Below are 23,226 nucleotides of genomic sequence, written 5' to 3'. Positions count from 1 at the left end.
TAGTCAGAGGATTTCCATACACCCATTACTCGGATTCACTACTTACTGCATGATTAACATTTGTCCCGTGTGCTTCACCAATGGTTGTACAAAATAATTGTCTTTATCATTCCTATTACCCATATGTATTTTAGTATATGCTTTAAACAAAGATTTTCCTTTTACATAACCATGTTACAGTTATCAGCTTCAAGAAAACTTCACGTTTATACACACGCACACACACACACACAAATTTCAGCTTGTGAACCGAGCCAGTGGTGTCCTTCAGAGCTTGCGTCCCGTGTACAGCCCTGTATGGGACCACCCACAGCACTCGGCTGCCAGGTTCACTCAGCCTCCTTTAACCGGAAAATTTTTCAGCTTTTCTTTGCCTCTCATGACGCTGACATTTTTGAAGACTAAAGCTCTCCCCTTTTAAAATAAAAGGCTCCTCCTTTGGGGATTGTGTGAGATTGCTTGGTGATTCGATTTAGGCATGTGCTCCCACTCAGAATACTTGTAAGCCAGGGGCTGGCAACCTACATCCATGGACCAAACCCAGCCCGCCACTCATTTCCTTAAGTAGAGATCTATCGGCACACAGGCATCTTCAGTCATGTACACATTATCTGCAGCTTGCTTTCAAATTTCAGTGGCATAACTGGGTAGAAGAAGCAGAGACAGGATAATCTACAAAACCTGAAGTATTTACTAACTGAGGCTTCACAGAAAAAAAAATTGCCAACCCGGCTACACACGGTGTTTCTTTCAGCAGTATCATGTCCAGAGGCAAACAGTGTCCAATTTCCCGTGGCTTGTGACGCGGATTTAGGTCACCCACACAAGGTACCAATGGATTTCTGCACCCTGTGGGTACTATTTTTCCACTGCACCCTTAAACAGTCCATGGGGAAAACATTTAGATACCGTGCACATCTCATCAAAAATTCACCCCCACCCCAGACTTAGCACCCCAATGATTCTTTCCCAAAACCCGTTTTTCACTATGATTTTTAACCCCAACAATGCCAGTCAGCATTCTGTTTAAGAACGAGAATTCTCCCCTCCTCTGTTTGTGTCTGTCTGTCCATTATCAGTAGGAGCTCACGAATTCTGTTTTCTCACTGCTTTGTAGTTGATGAGGGTACTTTCTTAAATTACTTTGGTGCTCACACAGTCTTGGGCTTTACCAACCAGACCCCTCCAAGCTGCGCCTATGTTTCTTCGTCAGGACCCATCTTCTTCCTGAGCACATCCTTCATTTGACAGAACAGGACGGACCAGGGTTATTTTCGCTTTCCTGCCACAGCCCCGCAGTCCGCTGTCCCTCCAAGGAGCCCTGCGTCCTTCTCATGGGGATGTAGGGAGAAGCTGGATCTGGGGACAGCGATGATCAGTGAGCTCGCTGCTAGGGTGTCACAGCTCCTGGGCCCCCTCAGAACCTACGACGGTAACTACCTGCCTGCCTGATCAAGACTCACACGGACACCTCCGAGTCCAACCCACGCAAGCAGGGCTCCTCCTTCCCCATTTCACAGCCGTATCTCCTGTCTTCCACACTGAGAAGTGCAATGCCCAACAACACCAACACATTGACTCAGTTTTTTCAATCTAACAATACACATAAAATAATTTCAGAATTGCTTCACCAAAACCTTCAGAAAACAAACCTAACAGACTATGTGCATTTCTCCCCCACATCCACACCTATTGTGGGGGCACATTGCCGAACACTGTGTTAAAAAGTCAGGTGGGCCCTGACCAGAGAGGCTCAGCTGGTCGGAGTATAGTCCCACACACCAAAAGGTCGGGGGTTCGATGGGCTCGATTCCCGGTCAGGGCACATACGTAGGTCGTGGGTTTGGTCCCCAGTCAGGGTGTGTATGGGAGGTAAACAATGTTCTCTCTTACATCAATGTATCTCTCTCTCTCTCTCTCTCTGTCTCTCATCAATAAACATGTATTTTTTAAATAACCAAAAAAAATTTTCTAAGTCACTTGGATATGTTATTTTTTCCTCCTTTCAGAAGGACTGTTATTTACTTGAAACATGGTTGGGTCCGATAATCCCATCTAATAGTTACAGACAGAATATTCCATATCTAGTAAATGAGTAAATGTTCCCTTTGTTCTTTTAAAGACTTCCAAGAGAAAATGAAACATGAAACATAAAACACAGACAGTGAGGCTTGCCAAGCAGGAAAACTAACACTGCGGGCAACAGGACCTCGCGGACCGCCAGGAGGCCCAGGGCTGCCTCGGCTCCCGCTGTGCCCCAGCCCACGACCTCATCCCGCTTCTCCTCTCTACCCCCCTTTTCCTCCCACTCTCAGTTTCTTTCTTTCTAACTTGGACGAAACACGTCACATTGGTGAATGGGCAGGGTGGGGTGGAGAGGAAAGATGGTATGGGGAGATAAATGTGATGAAAAAAATGAAAAAAACACATTTAAGAAAAAACACGTAACACGTGTACACTACTCACCTACTGACAGCCGCACACCCCTGTTTTAGTCCTCACTCTAAAGTTAAACCCGGGAAAGGTTCTCCATCAGTCTTTCACCTGAAGTGCCCCCATTCACCTCGACATTACAGGAAGCTTATTCTCTGGGAGAGGGGTTGGCAAATTACAGGCCACAGACCAAACCCAGCCCATCGCCAGTTCTGTAAATCACGCTTTAGTGAAACACAGCCACACTCATTCACGTGTGTGCTTTATATGGCTGCCTGTGTACGGCTTCCATGGCGGAACTGGGCAATGACAACAGACACTGCCTAGTGGACTAAACTATTTACTATCTAGACTTTGACCAAAAAAAAAAGTCTGCACATTTCTACTCGAGTAGATTTCTCAGGTAAGGACACGTGTATACAGAGTTATCTGAGTTCTAGCGTGCTCAAACTGGCGTTTCTACAGCCTTGACATTTGAAGGACAGTCTGGCAAGATATAAACCTTTAGCCTGTCCTTGGTTTCCTTCGGTATCTTGAAAAATTTGTTCCATGTTTGCCTAGATCTGTATGCTGCTTTTAAGAAATCTGATACAGCCCTGGCTGGTGTAGCTCAGTGGATTGAGCTCGGGCCTGTGAACCATACGATCGCAGTTCGATTCCCAGTCAGGGCACATGCCTGGGTTGCAGGCCAGTTCCCTGCAGGCCAGTTCCCAGCAGGGGACGCACGAAAGGCAACCATACATTGATGTTTCTCTCCCTCTCTCCTTCCCTTCCCCTCTAAAGATAAATAAATAAAATCTTTAAAAAAAAAAAAAAGAAATCTGATACTAATCTAATCTCTTGCCCTTGGATGTTTCATCTTTCTGCCTGAAGAGACGGAGGATTTTTCCTTTATTTTTTAAAATGTAATATTTTTATTAAGATGTCTCAGAATTGCTGCTGTGGGTGAATTTTGATGGGTACCCAATGTAACAACTCATACACAGGAGCACGGGTGAGTGAACTGGGAGCCGTACGGTGAACACAGTGATACAGCGGAGTGCGTTGTGGTCATTCGGAACAACGCGGATGAGCCTTGGGAAAGCAGGGAACGAAATCAAAGAAAGGCTTAGAAAGCTGCATAAAACAGTATTTCCTTTTTTTTTAAAGTTCAAAAACTAGTAAATAAAACAATATGTCACATAAGCATGCGTGTCCATGTGGTCAAGCCACTTTCAAACACAAATTCATAATAAGAAATTCTAGATTTCAGGACAGTGGAAAGGCAGAAAACCCTTTCAAAAATTAGGGGGAAAAATGATGAGCATGGTTAGAAAGAGAAAATTCAAGGACTACAACAAACGGTTATGCTGTTTAAGATAAATATCCAGCCATCAAAAAAGTTTTGGGGTTATTTTGTTAGTAAGACATGATTACTTCTATGTTGATGACATAATAGACAAAGTTATACAAATTATAAAGAGAAAACTTTAAATAATATCCAACCAATGGTTATATTTTTTTAGCAAACAGGAAGAAAAATGTGTAAACAAAACTGCTGTTTATAACAAAAAGTAGCAATAGCTAATGTTCTTGAAAAATGTTGAGCAAATATATCAACTGTAGACATCAAAAGAAAATAAAATGCTATGGGTGAGCACATAGTATTAAAATCTACCAGTTCAAGAATAGTAGAAGAAAAAATACTGCTAAAAACCCTACTCCTTCCTCCACAAATATTTATCAAGCATTTAGTGTATGGTACTGTACTAGAAAGTACACAGAGACAGACACAGTAGGATTTGTCCTCTGAAGCTAACTTCTAAGAAAAAGAATATAAATGCAAAAAGAAAGTGTATAAAAAGCACTATATGCCTCATAGTCATTTATAAACAAATACAGGAATCTAGAAAAAAATTAAACCACTCCCAGAACATGAAAAGGCAGTAAATACTGTTGTACAGCAACAAGCGTCTTTTCATGATTATACTTTTATAAAGACTACCGCCACTTTGTTACTTCAACAAAAGTTTCTGGAGCCTTTACTGCAAGCTAACCTCTACGTTACACATTTTCCTGATTCTTCTAATAATTCTGTGTAAGCAGCTTGTTGATTACTGTCACCTCTAAGCACCTGACAACCATACATCACTTTTAGAAGTTCCACTTCAGGGTGCTCTCAGGAAAAATGTCCCTGTCACACAGATCTGTGTGTGCTCCACACAAGCTATTCTCTTCAGTCCCATGTCGTTATGCATCTGCACACACTTCCATACACAGCTGAACCTTGAACAACACAGGCTTACGGGCGCCAGCCCCTCACACAGTTGAAAATCTGCATATAGCATTTAACTCCCTGAAAACTTAATCACACCGGTTGTCCTTCAGTATCTGCAGAGGACTGGTTCCAGGACCCCCTGAAGGAGACCAAACTCCTCTCGCGTCCCCCAGGTAAAATAGTGTAGGTCAAGGCCACAGTCAGCCCTCCGCATCCACAGACTCCCAATCACCGATAAAAAACAGTTGTTAAAGGGACTTATCTAAGAAAAAGAAGATAAAAAATATGAACAGTGAAAGGGCAGCAAATTCATTTATTAAGAACCACACCTAAAACAAAAGCAAACTAAGAGGACAGCTAGATCAGGAGTGGAACCATAGAAATGGAGATCACGTGGAGGGTTAGCAACAGGGGAGTGGGAGGAGGAGAAGGATGGAGAAGGTACAGAGAATAAGTAGCATAGAAGGTAGGTAGAAAATAGATAGGGGGGAGGGCAAGAATAGTAGGGGAAATATAGAATCTAAAGAACTTGAGACACGTGGTCATAAACTAAAGGGGGCAATGGTGGGGGAGGGGATGTGCAGGGTGGAGGGGAATGAAGGAGGGAACAGGACAACTGTAATGACATAATCAATAAAGTATATTTAAAAAAACAGTACCTCTAGGTATTTATTGAGGGGGGGAACTCTATGTAAGTAAGCCCATGCAGTGCAAACTCATCTTGTACCAAGGTCAACTGTAAATCCAGCACACTGAATGCAACAGATCTTCAGCTAAAGAAAGGACTGATTTTGGAACACGGCCCACAAGACTCATGATCTAACTGCGAGTGTTATAATTAAGGAAATTCCAAATATGATGTGTTGATTCAAAGCCTGGGTGGTTAGGCTCCACCCCACTCTGCCAGTTGCCTTGATGAACGGCCCCTTTGAGGGCTGCCTTCTCATGCCAGCTTACTCCTCAACTATCCTAAGAGTGTTACCTGCACTTTCCCAAGTAAAATTCTGTCACTTGAATCCTTGTGTCCTGGTCTGCTTCTGTGCAAACCCTTTAAACAGGTCCTATATGTCCTGCCCGCTGCTGCTCACTCCTTTGCTCCCCTTATTATAAGCAAGTTTCCTTGGAGAAGCTGTCTGATTCCACTCCTCTTCCTCCCTCCCACACCCAGCCCAGCTGGGCTTGCACCGACCCACTACACAAACACCGTCCCTAGAAGGATCGCCAATGACCTGAGCAGTCCGAACTTCAGTGGCCAACCCTTAGTCATCATTTTACTTGATCCACCAGCACAGAAGCATTTAGCAGAGTGGGTGACTCTCCTTTTTAAAATCTTTCTTCATGTGGCTTCTAGTTCACCACACTCTTGCTTCTTTCCTTCTTCTTCCTTACCTCTTACCACTGGCACACCCTAGGGCTCAATCCCTTTTGCTTTTTATCTACACCCATCTCCTTAGTGACCTGATCCAGTCTCATGGCCTCAAATGCTATCTACATCCTCAAAACTCCCAAATCTACATCTCCTGCCCACGTCTCCCTCTAGACCCCCAGACCTACACATCTAATTGCCTACTTGACCCTTTTGCTGCCATGTCTAATGGATACCACATATAAATGTCCAGACTGAAATGCTGACCTTCACATATCCTTCCCCTCAGGCTGCTTCAGGATCAACACGTCAGTTGATGGCTGCTTCATCTTTCCAGCTGCTCAGGCCAAAGAGCCTGTCATCTCAGATTGTACATTCAAACCCTCAGCAGTGAAACTACTGGTTTCACTTTAGAAACACATGAAACAAATTAGAGGAACATATGAAGGCTAAACTAATTGAAATGAAGGGAAATGCACAGGAAACCAATAGTGATGGAAAGGAAATGGAATCAAATCAAGGGAGTGGACCAGAAGGAGGAAAAAAATGACCAAACAGAAAAGGATGAAGAAACGAGAATTCAAAAGAATGAGGAGAGGCTTAGGAACCTCCAGGACATCTTTAAATGTTCCAACATCGGAATTATAGGGGTACCAGAAGGGGAAGAGGAACAGCCACCAGTGGAAAACTTATTTGAACAAATAATAAACTTCCCCAACCTGGCAAAGGAAATAGACTTCCAGAAAATCCAGGAAGCTCAGAGAGTCCCAAAGAAGTTGGACCCAAGAAGGAACACACCAAGGCACATCATCATTACATTAGCCAAGATTAAAATGAAGGAGAGAATCCTAGAAGCAGCAAGAGATAAGGGGACAGTCACCTACAAAGGAGTCCCCATCAGACTGTCAGCAGATTTCTCAAAAGAGACCTTACAGGTAAGAAGGGGCTGGAAAGAGGTATTCCAAGTCATGAAATCCAAAAACCTACATCCAAGATTGATCAATCTAGCAAAGCTTTCATTCAGAATGGAAGGGTAGATAAAGTGCTTCTCAGATAAGGTCAAGTTCAAGGAGTTCATCATCACCAAGCCCTTATTACATGAAATGTTAAAGAGACTTATCTAAGAAAAAGAAGATAAAAAATATGAATTGCAAAAGGACAGCAAATTCACAGTTATTAACAACCACACCTAAAACAAAAACAAAGAGGACAGCCAGATCAGGAGCAGAACCATAGAAATGGAGATCACATGGAGGGTTAGCAACAGGGGAGTGGGAGGAGGAGAAGGGGGGAGAAGGTACAGAGAATAAGTAGCATAGACAGTAGGTAGAAAATAGATGGGAGGGCAAGAATAGTATGGGAAATATAGAATCTAAAGAACTTGAGACACGTGGACATAAACTAAAGGGGGGCATGGTGGGGGAGGGGTGTGCAGGGTGGAGGGGAATGAAGGGGCGAAATAGAACAACTGTAATGGCATAATCAATAAAATATATTTTAAAAAAACACATGAACCAAATGTACTGATCCTCCTCATCTCCAAACACCACCCCCACCCTGGTCTAGGCCACCATCGTTGCTGAGATCACTGTGACAGCCTCCTCATTGGTCTTGCTTCTGTTCTTTCTCCCCAGAGTTTTATCTCAGCACAGCAGCCAGAACGGTTCATTTAAAATTTCTGTCATTGTGCTGCCCAAAGCTTGCAACACCTCACCATTTCGTGCAGAGTGAAAAAACAAAGGCTAGCTAAAGCCCTCTGATCTCGCCCCTTATTGCTTCTCTGACCTCCTCCACACTCCTTGCTGCCCTTGAACATGCTCTGCATGTTCTTGGCTTTTCATTAGCTGTTCCTACTTCTAGGAAACACTCCTGTCCCCGCCCCCTCCCCCGATTAGCTACATAACAAGCCTCTCTACTTCTTCAATTCTTTGATTAACATTCACCTCTTCACTGAGGCTTATCCTGGCCTTCTGAACCCCCTCCACTCTCAGAATTCACAATCTCTGCACCTTGCTGTATTTTTATAAAATGTACTATCTTCTAACACATCATACAATATGCACACCTATTCCATTTACTATTGATTATCTGCATCACCCCGCTGGAAATAAGTTCTGCAAAGGTAAAGGAAAATACCTGCCTTATTTGCTGATAAGCACTGGTATGCATCACTGTGTCTGTCTGGAACCAGGTGGAACCACAAAGGTGCTTCTGTAAGCCATTTGGAGGCACTCCTTAGATCAACAGATGGCCTAAAACTCAGAAGCCAAAAATATACTCTAGTATCTTCATTTTGTTTTAATGTTCATTGGTAAGGCTCATGCTAAGATAATTAAAGTTAACTGGATGGTTCCTTTGTTTGAAATCGTATTATTACAAAAATCTCCAAGAGCATTCAGGGTAGTAAGCACTGGACCAGAAATACTTCATGGTTATTTTCGATATTATTCAAAGTTTAATAAGGGGTCATTTTGGAGTATGCTAACTGAGAGCACTCTGTTTCTTGTTCAAATTTCTACATAATGGTGAGGTTAATATCCTCAGAGTATAATTCAGGGTAAATTTTTATGTAGTGAAATCCCTTGTTTTCATGAATTGATCTGCTAGATGTCGGCTCTCTCTTCAGAGACTCTCACCACACTGCTGGTTAACAAGAGAGTCCATTCTTTAATTAAACAAGAAAATTCTCAGTTTTCTAGAGGCTTTAAACATGTAAGGATACTCAAAGTAAATCCGACCTACATTTGGGTAGTTGCTGCCATTAAAATCAGTTAGGAAAAAAACAGAAACAAAAACCAGCTTTAACTAATATTGCAGTATAGTAATCCCAGGATACACAGAAAAGTCTTTTAAACTTTCTCTCTAGAGATCAGCCTTCACTTATAACTCAGATGATAAATTATCTCATTACTTATGTTCAAAGCAGCCCTACTTACTATAGTATCATTCCCTAAAGCAGCACTGCCTACGGTATATACAACTTAATTATTCTGACATCTTTAAACTATAATTACCCATCATTATGTATATTTTTCTGTGTAAGAACTTTTCAAACTGAAGGTACCTACAGATTATTTTTTGATACTATACTTTCAACAATAAGCACCAAATTCAAAATGCGTTAGAAGTACATAACATAGTAAGTTCATTTTATTATTCAGATATAATTTTACAGAAAAGTTGAGCTTTGCACTTAAATAATTCACAAAATTTAAAATCTACTCATAATCCATTTATTATTCTCATAAAACTCATAAGTCATGTATCCTTCCTGTTTCCATCTAAGACTACACCCGCAAGTATGCCTGACAAGTAATGCCGTTAGTAAGACAAAAATCAAACCCAAAATGCCCTGTTGATAAGTTTACATGGAAATAGTACTTTGGTTATAGAATAAGCCAAAAGAAACTGTGCAGAAATAGTTTACGATTTACCAAAACTACCACTGACATTCTGTAATTCACGGTGCTCCACAGGAAAACAAAAACCTACCAGCCAACGAACTTATCGGTCTGCCTGCACCAATGTTACCACTCACAGAAAATTTACATGAATCTGCCGTGCCTTCTGGTCAGCCCCTGGAAAGCAAGATGCCACCACGTCTCACGGCTGCATGAGACTCTCCTGCGAAAAAGGGCAGCATATGAAGAATGCAATATGCTCCGCGCACTAGAAACCACGCTCGGTGGGAAGGCTGGGTAGGGAGCGGGTGTCCCGATCGGGGGGCTCGGAGACTCAGCTTCCATGGCCAGTACTGAAGGTCAGCCCACGTGGGTAATGGATCAGAGAACTTCTACACAAAGTCTAGATCCCTGAAGGACTATATCCTCCATGAAAAAGTGAGTTATTCTTTAACCTGCTCTGTAGAAGCAGACAGAAAAATGTGTATTTCTACCCTGGCTCTATCTGAAGGGGGAAAAAAACATTTCTTCTGAGAACTTTGGGTCATAGAACGTGGGCCATGAGTTCACTGCATATACAAGATCCAAACGGAAATTTCCCACGTGCCAAAATGTTTAATAAATGTGGACCAGGGTGGCTGGGCCCCCGCAGCACACACACGCCCTCTCTTTCGAGCAGGACTAGGCTAACTCAGACCCGAGGGCGAAGCCCCGCTGCCCGTGGGTCCAAGTGCAGTCTGCGGTTGCTTTCACACCACAGCAGCGGGGTTCATTAGCTGTGACAAAGACCACACTGGCCACAACGCCTGAAATATTTACTCTCGGTCCCTTTATGGAAAAGGTTGCTGACCCCTAGAATGAAATACTGATGATGCCAACGTGTCTGGAACAAGACAAGACGAGTTAAGACAGTGGAAAATGGCATCCTGTAGATCAGAGCTCAAGCGAAAAGCAAAAGTACCAGTTAACTTTAGACGTAGTTAAGTATTTATGTTCGAACTTCAAAAGTCAAAATCTACGGTTCAAGTACAAGCGTGGTGAGAGTTTAATTCTGAATCTTCTATTCACCCCAGGGAAGACATAGAAAGCAACAAGGAAAATATGGTAGGGGGGGGAGGATGAAAGAAAAATAAATTTCCAGAGAAACTAAAAATGAACAAACCCACAAATACCAAAGCAGCTGGGACTGTGCAAGAAGCAAGTAAAAGGGAGGAAGCCCCAGAAGGCAGGAAGGAACATGAGGAACAGGAGCCAGGAAGCATCAGAACTGCCTCCCTTCCCACATAAAAATGGGCCTCTCCCCTCTGAACATGAGAAAGTATGTAATTATTTTAAAAGACAACAGAGTGACTATTAAAAATATAAACCATGTACAGAAAACGCGCAAAACCCAGATGGGATCACAAAGCAAAATCTAACTTTCTGCTGCACACGAGAGATACGTTTAAAACGAAGTGGTTCTGAAAGGTCAACAATGAAGACACAGGCAAAAGTCTATCAGGAAAACACCGACCACCACCCCGGAACAAAACGAACAAGAGCCAGAGTATTAACGTCAGACAAGACAGAAATCCGGTCAAAAAACATCAAACAAGCAAAGCACTTTATAACATTAAAAGACACGATTTGCAACAATGATGAACCAATTATGAATATCCATAATAGTAATGTCCATAAGGCATAAGTTCCAGAATATACAAGGAGAAATAGGCAAAAATACACTAATATCTGTAGTGTGTTAGACATGATAAATCCAGTACAAAAAATATATAAGGAATAGAAGCACCAAGTAGTAAAATGAACACAGAGATTTGATCTATATACAGTATCTCAGACATCATACCTTAAAATCATAGGATTTGCCTCCTCTTCAAGTGTCTGTAAAGTATTTATGAAAATCAGGCCACAAAGAAAATCTCCATTAATTATGATATAGAGAAATTCCTTGGAACTGGAGAATATTATGCTAAGTGAAATAAGCCAGTTGGTGAAAGATAAATACCATGTGATCTCACCTATAAGAGGAATCTAATGAACAAAATAAACTAACAAACGAAATAGACCCAGAGCCATGGAAACCCGGGACAGACTGACAGTGAACACAGGGGAGGGGGAGAGGAGGAAGGGACTGGACAAATGGCCCATGCGAATGGCCCACGGACACGGGCAGCAGAGTGGGGACGGGCTGTGGGAGCGGCGGGCGGGCTGGGCAGAGGAGGGCAAAGGGGGGAAACTGGGACAACTGTAATAGCATGAGGATAAAAAATGATTTAGAACAATTATAAAATAGGGAAATAACACCTATCACCATTCCCTGAACATTATCATCAAACTAACACCAATAACAAAGTCAAACAACACCTTTCTACACGGGACATCTGTAAGTCGACTCTTGCTGAAACACTGCTTGGGCTCATCTGAAAGTCAGGGGACAGCCACACTCACACCCACGCCATCGTGAGTTTGTCACGGCAGTAACGCGTGTAAGCAGGTTTATTCAACGCAGCACTGCTTATTAGCCATTACTCCAAATGTTCCTTCCCATCTGCAGAAATTCTCTTTAGATTGCTTTGATTTTCTCTGTAAAATAACAAGCCAGGTCGCCAGCTGAGAGTTATGATGAAGAAGGGAATGTTGCCAAGTTTGAAGAGAGAGGAAAACGCATGAAACAGTCCCTGTGGAGAGTTGGAAGAGACAGCGGTGACTGTGAACTTTAAGTGGTGAGTTCGGAAGTAGGGACGAGACAGCGTGAGAACCTGAAAGCAGACGCGGTGAACTAAATGCTCTGGCGAGGCGGAGGGACTCCCAGAGTTTGGGTGCTGGAGGGAGAAAGCTGAACTCACTGGTGGCATGGGAAGTAAGACAGGCAAAATGGAAATTGTGGGCTTCACTGCAGGTACGACAACAGGCAAGAGCTACTCAAGGAGGATGGAAAACAAGATCTGTGGAAGAGAGGTAAAAAGCTGAGGGGTCGGGTATTAGAAGAGTTATTCTAGTGGGTACTGAAACCATAAAAACATTTGGTTAACATACATGGGGTGGAGGGACAGTGCGACGGAAGCTGTTGTCTTCAAGGAATAAAACACAACAATCTGAGGAGCAACCGAAGACGAGGAGGAGGAAAAACAGGCGGCAGAGTCTAATGACACATGATTCGAAGCCGAGCGATTCGAAGAGGAAGGGATGGAAGCAGAGTGCAAAGGGCAATGAGAAGTGCTGAGCTCGCACATCCCACTTCCAGCCCAGCCTCACTGGGGTCAGGGAAGGGACACGGATCACTGGGAAGGGCAACAGGGGACCCAGCGGAGCAGCTAGAGGGGTGTCTTGCTTTGGGCGCACAAGCTCGCTCCCCCGGCTGCTGCAGGTGACCTGCCCGACAGCCTTCCCGTGAAGACTGCACAAGGGCCCCGCGGAGCTCTACTCAGGCGGCAGCAGAAGGGAGGTTGCTTTTGTGGGTACGTAAAATGGAGTTTATTCTTGTAGTACCATTTATTGATGATTCCACACAGACAACTGTAAACTTACTTTTGCCCCGCCCCTGTCCAGTTGTCTATACACAAAAAAGGCTAAAACTTGATCTCATAATACTGGAAAGAGCCAGAAATGGAGCACGTTCTCAAATATAGTAGTGACTATACGGTACGTACAGGGACTGGCAGAGGTAAGGCCTGCCTGAGTGTGGTTGGTAGGGTAATGTTATGGCTGTAATAAGTTACAGTTTTAATTTGGACATTTCACCTAAAATGCCATATGGTGTGCTTGAGTGTGATATTGTTATGTTACAGAATTAGATGCTTATGGTTTTGTAATAAAAAGGGGGCATTATTTGTGCCACACCCTGTATATTTGTAGATAAATGTTTTAACAACTGTTCAAAAATTTCATAATTTTTTAATAAAGCACCAGAAAAACAAAGAAGAGGATTTAAGAGCATAGCCCAGAAAGTCATGGGTAGATCGTCCCAGCCACCTTCACACACCAGATAACAACCTCTTGCCGACTTTCCCTGAGAAGCTCCCTTTAAAAGTGTAACATGAATATGGAGATTCTGCAGTAAGATTAGGAACAGTACCCTCAAAAATGAGAAATCCTGATATCCTGGATTACACGGCAAAGAGTCTGGTTTAGTTTTAGCTCTCGGTCCATGAGTAAAATCCAAAGAAATAGCACCATCTATTGGAATTTCCCATATTTCAAAATATCCTCAATTCTTGGAAAACGTGACTGAGGTACTTAGTACGTATCATTCCCCACATTTTGCTAAGAAGACACGCTTACATATAGAAAGACAAAATCTAACACAAAACTACAGAACATATTTAGAAGGATTAATTCTTGGCTTGCCATTCTTATTTCCGGTAACTAACCATCCTGACTAAATTCCCTGTGAAGATTTTATGAACCATAAAAATATTCTCCAGCAAGAAAGAGCCTACAGTCACATTTTTCAAAGCAACTCACAGATGTGGTACTCCTGGACGTTGCTCGTGTAGCCGTACACGGCGGAATAGCCAAATATGATGACCATGACCACGTCCCGGCTGTCCAGCTCCATGATGTGTGCCGAGTGCCCCTCCACGGCGTACTGCCGCCCGTGCCCGAGCACCGTGGGAGTCTTCGTGCTCCATGACTGGCTCTGTACGTTAAAGATCCACAGTTCGTCAGTGACGTTGCCGTCGTGAGTTTCGATTCTGCCTCCATACATAAAGATGTTTTCCTGTAAGTTAAAAAGCGTGTGTTGAGAAACAAAATAGCGAGGCATATTCATTTAACATGAAGGCTGAATTTCAACATCAAATTTCAGTGATCGCAACATGCACCAGACATGATTCTTATTAGTAAAGAGTCAAATGGGAACACATGAGTAATGAAAAATGATGCTTTTACTTACAAGAAAGGGGGGGGAATCCATGCTTTCAAAAAGTTACTGTAAGACATTTTATTGAAAACAACTGTATTATGTAGTCAATTAACCATCTTTTTATTATCCTACTTGCTGAGTCTCTGATTGTCACATTTGAATGTCACCATCCATGTGTAACGCTTTGTGCTGTTCCGATCATTCACTGCTTCCATCAAGCACAGCTCGCAAAAAGGTAGACCACGTGTGTGTATGACACGGAGCACATTGTTATCACCACTTCCCTTGGCTCTGGGCAGATACTTATAGCACTTATAAATTATACAAATAGCTTTAATCACACATGACTGAAATGAATGATACATAAATGAGACAAATTGCTCCTATTTCAACAACCCAGGAATAGAAAGGAATCTCTTCAACCTAATAAAGATCATCTAAGAAAACACAGACCTAACACCACACTTAATGATGAGAGAGTAGATGCTTTCACATGACGGTCAAGCACAAGACTAAGACGCCCCCCTTTGCTGCTTATGGTTCACAGTGTACCAAGGTATCAGCCAGAGCAAATTGGCCAAAACTGACAACCAGGTTGGAAAAGTAAAATATTGCTATTCATACAAGATATGAATGTATCTATAGATGATGCTAAGAAATAAACAAAGAACAATTAAAGCTAACAAATGACTTCTACCACATTGGAGAATACAAGGCCGGTGTACAAAAGTGAATTATATTTCTATACGCTTGCAAGGAACAATCCAAAAATGACAATAAGTAAAACAATTCCATGTACAAATGCATCAAAAAATTAAAGTTAGAAATAAATTTAACAAAAGAAATTCTACACTTACTCTGAAGGCAACAAAACGCTGCTGAAAGAAACTTTAACAGCTCTAAATAAACAGAGAGACGCCCCACGTTCCTAGGTCAGAGGACTTCCTGTGAATGAGGCCAGGCAGTGCTCTCCCAGCCGAACCACAGAGTCAATGCCACTGTTACCGGAATCCCGGATGACTTCTGTTTAGAAACTGGCCAGCTGATTCCTAAATTCTCGTGGAATTGCAAGAGACCCAGAGTACCCAGACAATTTTGAAATAATTAAATAAAATCGGAGGGCCCACACTTCTCAGTTTCAAAACTTACTACAAAGCCAAAGTCATCAAAACACTGTGCTACTGGCCTAAAGGCAGACATATAAATCCATAGGACAGGGTGCTCAGAAATAAACCCCTACATCTGCGGCCAACCGATATTTGACAAGAGTGTCAACACCATTCAATGGAGCAAGAATAATCTCCCCAACAAATGGTGGTAAGAAGCCTGAACAGTGACATGCACAAGAATTAATTTGAACCTTTACTTCATCCATATAAAAAATTTAACTCAAAATGAATCAAAGGCCTAAATCTAAGAGCCAAACTATATTCTTCAAAGAAAACACGGGGTAACTCTTCATGACCTTGGTTTTTGGCAAAGAATTTTTAGACATGACACCATAATCACAAACAACAAAAGGAAAAAGAAAGATAAATTGCATTTCACCAAAATTAAAAAAAAAAAACCTTTATCTTTTAAAAGACACCATTAAGAAAGTTCAAACTCACAAAATGGGAGAAAATATTTGCAAATAATAAGGGACTTGTATCTAGAATACGTAAAGAACCCTTTACATCTCAGTAATAAAAAGACAAGTAACCCAACTTAAAAAATGGGCAAAGGACTTGGATAAGACATTTCTCCCAAGAAAACACAGACAGTAAATAAGCACATGAAATGATGCTCAGCATCATTAATCAACAGGAATACGATCAAAACACAATGAGATACCACTTCACACCCACCGGGATGGCTACAATCCAAACAACAGATACTAATGACAGCTGGCAAGGATCCGCAGAAATTGGAAACTTCGGGCATGGCTGGGGGCGTCAGATGGGATGGCCGGTTTAGAAAACAGCCGCCGTTCCTCCACAAGTTAAACCCAGCATCACCATCTGACCCTGCAAGTCTGATCCCACGTACACACTCGAGAGAAATGAAAGCTCACGTCCTCTCTCAAAAACTTACATGTAAATGTTTACAGCAGCATTATGCATAAGAGCTGAAAAGCGAATATAACCCAAATGCCCATTAACTGATGGAAAGATAAACAGACAGTAGTATACACATACAATAGAATATTATTTAGCCATAACAATGAAGCACTGACACATGCTGCAACATGCCAGTCATCAGCCGCATGGTACAGAGTTGCATGTGCATGAAATGTTCGGAGTAGAAAGTCGGAGAGACAGGAAGGAGACTAATGTTTGCTTAAGGCTGGTGGGGTGCAGAGGCTTGAGGAGATAGCTGAAGGATACAGGGTTTCTTTGTGAGGTGACAAAAATGTTGCAAACGTGATTGGACAACTCTGTAACTTGGCACATATCTGCAAAAGATGGTTGCACAGTCTGAATACACTGGAAGCCATTCAATCATACAGACTTAGAATGAGTGAGTTATATGGTGTGTCAATTATATCTCAATAAATCTGTTACGAAAATGGAATAAATCAGAAAACTAAAAAACAATGCAATATACAGGATCATGTGCCATAGAAATGTACGCTTGAAACCAATATGACCCTACTGACCGGTGTCACCCCCTCCACCAATAAATTTAATCTTAAAAACCTAGAAAACAGCCCTGGCTGGTGTGGCTCAGTGGATTGAGCACTGGCCTGAAAACCAAAAGGTCACAAGTTTGATTCCCACTTGAGGCACATGCCTGGGTTGCAGGCCAGGTTCCCTAGTCAGGGGCATGTGAGAGGCAAACACACACTGATGTTTCTCTCCCTTTCTTTCTCCCTCTCTCTAAACAATAAATAAAATCTTTTTTAAAAAACTAAAACATATATACACACATTTTTACTTGAAGATTTTTAATTCATTTTTAAAACATGCATATGCATAAAAATGGCAGTTTATTCTTTACATTGCTCCTGTATTTTCCAATTTTTCTTAAATAAGCAGAGAAAATATATGAATCCTGATCTGAAGGGTCTAGTCTCAGATCACAAAATACATGAACATTTGTTGATTCAAAACAAAAACCGGTTAAGCAGCCTGTCATTTAAATCATGAATCCTTCAAATACATGAAAGTAACTGTTCACAGTGGAATCTCTACCAAAATCCAAATAACGTACTTGCAGAAATAGAACAACCACCCCAATATTCACACAGAATCTCAGGGGACCCTGAAGAGACCAAACGACTGGAAACACAAGACGGAGGCTGGAGCTCTCCCACCACCGCAGTTCAGAACCTCCTGCGAGGCCAGAATCATCAGAACAGGGTGGCGCTCACGTAAACACGGGTGTCGCAGGAACAGACAGCTCAGAGACACCCCTCACATGAGTGGTCGGTCAAGTGATTTCCAACACGGGTGCCAAGACCATTCATTGGGGAAAAGACAGTCTTTTTAACAAAGATGCCAGGAAAATGGAATATCTTCATGTGAAAATGAAATTGGACCTTTGCCATACACCATGAGCAAAATTTACTCAATGCCATGAAACCTTTTTCTTATGTTTTCTTTTATGAGTTTTAAAGTATTATTGTTTTTAGGTCTTTAATCCATTTTGAGTAAATTTTGTTTATGGCAAAGGTCCAATTTCATACATTGGATTTGGCAATGGTTTCTTGGATACGACACCAAAAGCACAGGTAACAAAAAAAAAAAGATAAACTGTACTACGTGAAAATTAAAAACTTTTGTGCATCAAGTAACACTATCAACAGAGGGAAAAATCAGCTCACAAAATGGGAGAAAATATTTGGAAATCATATATCCAACTAGGAGTTAATTTGCAGAGCACATTAAAAAAATCTCAAAATTCAATGACCAAAAAAAAAAAAAAAACCCATTTTTAAACTGGACAAAGGACTCGAATATGTATTTCTCCAGAGAGAGCATACCAATAGCCAACAAGCACTTGGAAAGGTTGCGACATCACTGATCATTAGGGAAACACAAATCAAAAACACAATAAAATGCCACAGGATATGGAAAAGCCAACAGCCCTGTGCCCTGCTGGTGGGAAAGTAAAGTGGTACAGTCGCTGCAGAAAACAATATGGAAATTCCTCAAAACATAAAAATAGAATTATCATATAATCCAGCAATTCCACTTCTGCTATCTACACCCAAAATCCACAGTGGGTACAGGAGCACATTCCTGCCCACAGCAGCCTGATTCACGGAGCCCAAAAGGTAAAAGCAACCCCAGTGTTTATCGACAGATAAATGGATAAATAAAATGCACCACATACACACAACGGACTATTACTCGGGCATAAAAAGAAAGGAAAGCCTGACACGGGCCCGGGATGGAGGAACATTGAGGACACTGCGCTGAGTGCAATAAAGCCAGTCAGTAAAGGACAAGGACTGTGTGAGTTCTCTTATATGAGGCACCAGAGTAGTCAAATTCACAGCGACCGCGGTGGAATGATGGTCACCAGGGCCCGGGGAAGGGGGGCATGGGGAATTGTTCAATGGCATGAGGTTTCAGCTTCAGGACAAACAAAGGTCCAGAGATCATGGTGGTAATGGCTGGACAACGATTTGAATGTACCTAATGCCACTGAACTCTACCTTAAAATGGGTAAAGTGGTAAATTTTATATTACGTGTATTTTACCACAATTTGCAAAGTGACTACTGAACCCTACTACTTTTACTAAAATAGAGTATGAGTCTGTGACATCTCAAATCATTACCATCCTTAGGATCTACTGTTCTCATGAGGTGTTTAAAATAAATCTGAGATTTAGTATTTTTTAGACTTAAGGTGAACTCAAAAAAAATTAAATGTATAAGCAGGATCCATACCTGATACAAAGCAAGAGAGTGCCCGTATCTCTGGAGAGGTCCCCGCGACGGAGTCCCCACATTCCATATGTTGTTTTCTAGATTGTAACTGAAAACAAGAAAAACAAGTAACTTCACAAGCTAAGATTCATCTTCGAGTTTTTCATTTGCAAACTCATAATTGCACGTACCAGATTAGATAGTTTTTTATAAACACATTCTATACCTACTCTACATTAGGGTTCAGTCACCTGAATGTGTAATATACATTAACTTAACGAGGCTACTTATTACTGGAATTAATTTGTTCAACTGCTTTAATAATTTCAACCAACTGCTTAACGTAAGCAATAGTGAGATGGTCTGCATTTTTTAACTTTACAAAAAAGACAGAGAACGGACAGGTGTCAGAGGGGCTGGGTGAAATCCATGAAGGGATTAAGGAGAAGAAAAAATTCATGGACACGGACAACAGTATGGTGACGACCAGAAGGACGGTGGGGGTGGGGGCAGGTAGAAGGGCATCAACGGGGATGCTGGTTGGGGCAGGTGGCAGACAGTGAACAGGGGACACCAGTAAATGGTGATGGACGGAGAGGAGGCTTTGGATGGGAGCACACGACAGTGTGCAGATGACGTACTGCAAAATTTGCACTTGACACCCATATAACTTCACTGGCCAATGTAACCCCAGTAAATTCTACTAAAAAATAATAAAAATAATACATAAATTGCACAAAAGCCAGTTTTTTCTTTTAGAAATGGATGGAAATTCTCTCCATTTTTACAAAAGCCATTGGCTTTACATATTCATTTTTACTCTTTTACAGTTACTTAGGTCAGCATTATATAAATTAACCAAGAAGCATCTATTTCCTATGCACAAATATATCTTGTTTACTGATCATTTGTGATTGTGTGCAATTAATCTAGGAAGACAAAAGCTTCTGTAAAAATAAGGTACTACTGGATTACAGGCTAAAAATGGAAATTAATACTCGTTCTACTGGTCCGAAAATACACACAAGGAAACAGAGTTTCCAAACTGTGGCTCTCAATTGCTTATCTAACAGAATTCCAGTCCAGTTCTCACCATCAAACTCTACCCTCAAGGCTCTTCAATTTGCCAAAAAATGCAAAAGGAAGCACCCAGCCATGAACCGACTAGGACCTTGTTTAAGAAGCTCCCTTTCGATTTTCATCTCCTCTCTTCTCTTTCTTCCTCCAACTCATCAGGAAAGGCAAGCAAGCTCCCTTCACAAAAAACGGGAAGGTTACCAAAAACTGTTTTGAGCATTACATTTAACTTGTTTCCTACACTGGAGTCAGAAGATACATCTGCAGGATACAAATAAAGAACTGTAATCGGTTAGAACACACCCTCCACGGACTCGCACCTACACCGACCTGCCTACCAGCAACCTCACCCAACATGCTGCTTTCCACCAAGTCACCATTAATTAGCACTTGGCAGATGATGTCTGTAAAGGGCCACAGAGTAAGTATCTTAGATTTGTGCACCACACTGATCTTTCATCCTTCTTTGTTCTTCCTAACTGCCCATTAAAAATGCAAAAACCATTTTACTTCATTTTCACAATCTTTTCACTTTAATTAATCACAGTTAATGAATGTCCTTTCAGTTTCCACATTTAAAATTCATTTCTTCAGGTTCTTTTCATATCTTAGTGATTCATTTTAATCCCACCAACTCCTTTTAATTCCTTCTACTATATTTAATCTGTCATATATTGTTACAGAATTCTAACTGTTCTCTTAAGTACTCCGCTAAAACTCTTCCTCCTTCTCTACAGAATTTATTTTATTTAATACTTTAATTCTAGTCATATTCAGTCAGAGTTTTAAAGCAATCTCCTCTTATAAGCAGAATTTCTGAATACCCAAAATTAATACAGCTAATATTTTTGGTATGCAGGGTTGCCAGGTAAAATTCAAGATGCCCAATTAAATCTGAATTTTAGATAAACAAATAATTTTTAGTATAGGTAGAACCCATACAATATTTGAGACAAAAAATTTAAAAAGAATATTGCAAGAACACAAGTATACTAAAAAAATTATTCATTGTTTATCTGAAATTCAAGTCTCACTGGGTGTCCTGTGTATTTATCTGCTACCTCTGGCAACCTATGGGGTATACACTTGTACGGCAGGCTGTCCAGGGTCAGCTCTGATTGGCTGATGCCCAAGTTGCACCAGTTATTACACACGATGCATATCACTCCTGGAAGCAACATTGCTACTCATTCTTCTTCCCATTTCCTCTTTTGCTTTTTATGACTGGGCATTCGTAAAACACAATCACGAGCTGAAAGAAATCAGATAGAGCTGCCATCCATGTTCCCTATTATCCAATACTGAGAGGACAATCTCTACTGGGACGACGGCACATGAATAACCTATTTTATATAACACCAGCACTGCTCTCCCAACAAAAGCTTGTAAAATAAGTCCACAGTAAAAAAGTTCAGGTAAATTCATTTGCAGTACAAACTTAAAGTATTTTTATATAAGCAATTCGACTTCATTCTGAAAAAATAAATAAATAAACTGTGTCAGGATTCATAATGTCTCATACAGGCCTGGCCTCACCTTACTTTTAATTAGTATTTTCTTACTCTGAATTTATTAAAGGCACTCTAGAGAAGTTTTACAAAATGAACCTAATATGTACCATGACAGGTATTTAACTATTGAGTTCACAGATTTTCAAATCGGTTCCATGTTGCAAATAGACCCCATCACAAAGATAAATATTCATAAATTTGGACAGTAATAAAACAGGCATTTGAGATAGTCTTATTAACCAAAAAAAAAAAAAATCAACTTAAGTAATAGATTGTGAAGATCTGGAAAAGATACTTACTTCAGGACCATTTGGAAAGAACTGTAGTTAAAACTATATCCACCAATCACCCACATAACCTTCCCATGTAAAACTGCTTTATGGGAAGCCCGTCCTACAGAAGGACTGAAGGGCTTAACATTCGGTAGAATCCAGTAAGACTCAGTGGAAGGAACATTCAAAGAACAATCGGGACCTGTTAAAAAAAAATCAAACAACACGACACATTAAACGAAGAACTTGGACTGTAAAACCAGAAAATGTAGGGATGAAGAAAATTAGTAATTCAAGGCTCATCCTATTCTTCAGTGCACATAATAAAGGGTCTGAACTATAACCTACAGGGAAAGTTCTCACACGAAATGTCATGTCTATGGAGGACAAATTAAATACTCGATCAGACCCGACATGTTCACATGAACATCATTGTCTAGAAGAACCATTTAAGTAAGACAAGGCTTCATGTTCGCTTTCGGCCACCAGGGTAGGACCATGGAAACCGATGCACTGGGGTCCCCCTTCTGCCACTTACTATACATGTGACCTGAGCAAGTCTGTCTACCTCTCCCATCACCAAGCCTTCATCTACAAAACGGAAATGACAATCTACTCTCTCAGGGTTACTGCAAATATGCAATTTTTAAAAGACGGTGGAGATGAAAGCATTTGTAAAGTGTAAACTACTACACTTATATAAAAATAAAGTTATATTTTTTCTAAGCAGCATTAGGAATAACCATAATTGGTACCAGTAGGGAAGGCTTATTACCCTCAAACAGAAATTATATATATTATGTGTAATAAACTTATATTAATGAGCACAGGATAACTCCAGTACCGTAAGTTGACAACACTGCCTCTTCTAATGCAAATGCGTGATGTCACTTGTGAGTCTTGGCTCCCCATCCGTAAACTGTGGGAAGGCCGGCCTAGATCAGTGTTCAGCTCAGTCATTTATTCCATTACTCAGACTTTGGTGACGGGATAAATGCTCCCAAAGGAGATATTTTTTCACCAAACTTAAAGGCTCACAAATGATTTTTAACTCTAATAAAACTAAACCATGCCCAGATAGAAACCAGTGTTTAAAGTTCTTGTATAAATATAGAATCAACATAAATTTATACACTATACGGACATATAAACAAACTTATAAAACCCATGAGCTTAGTGTTTATTAATTAG

At 41.1% G+C, this 23,226-nt stretch overlaps 1 protein-coding gene across 5 annotated transcripts in view; it reads right to left on the bottom strand.

The window, feature by feature from the left end:
• Positions 1-23,226, bottom strand: part of ATRNL1 (attractin like 1) — a 506,958-nt gene that overhangs the window by 440,875 nt on the left and 42,857 nt on the right. For all 5 annotated transcript variants that reach the window (XM_053668567.1, XM_053668564.1, XM_053668566.1 and 2 more), the window contains exons 6-8: positions 22,063-22,237; positions 19,197-19,284; positions 13,919-14,174 (exon numbers count right to left, since the gene is read on the bottom strand). In XM_053668567.1, coding sequence (XP_053524542.1) covers positions 13,919-14,174; positions 19,197-19,284; positions 22,063-22,237 — 519 coding nt within the window. The remainder of the gene's footprint in view (positions 1-13,918; positions 14,175-19,196; positions 19,285-22,062; positions 22,238-23,226) is intronic.

Source organism: Artibeus jamaicensis, unplaced genomic scaffold, assembly GCF_021234435.1.
Source record: "Artibeus jamaicensis isolate MK-2021 breed Jamaican fruit bat unplaced genomic scaffold, CSHL_Jam_final contig_490, whole genome shotgun sequence".
NCBI classification, from domain to species: domain Eukaryota; kingdom Metazoa; phylum Chordata; class Mammalia; order Chiroptera; family Phyllostomidae; genus Artibeus; species Artibeus jamaicensis.
The sequence above is the reverse complement of the archived record's forward strand: the minus strand, read 5'-3'. Positions and strand labels throughout refer to the sequence as shown.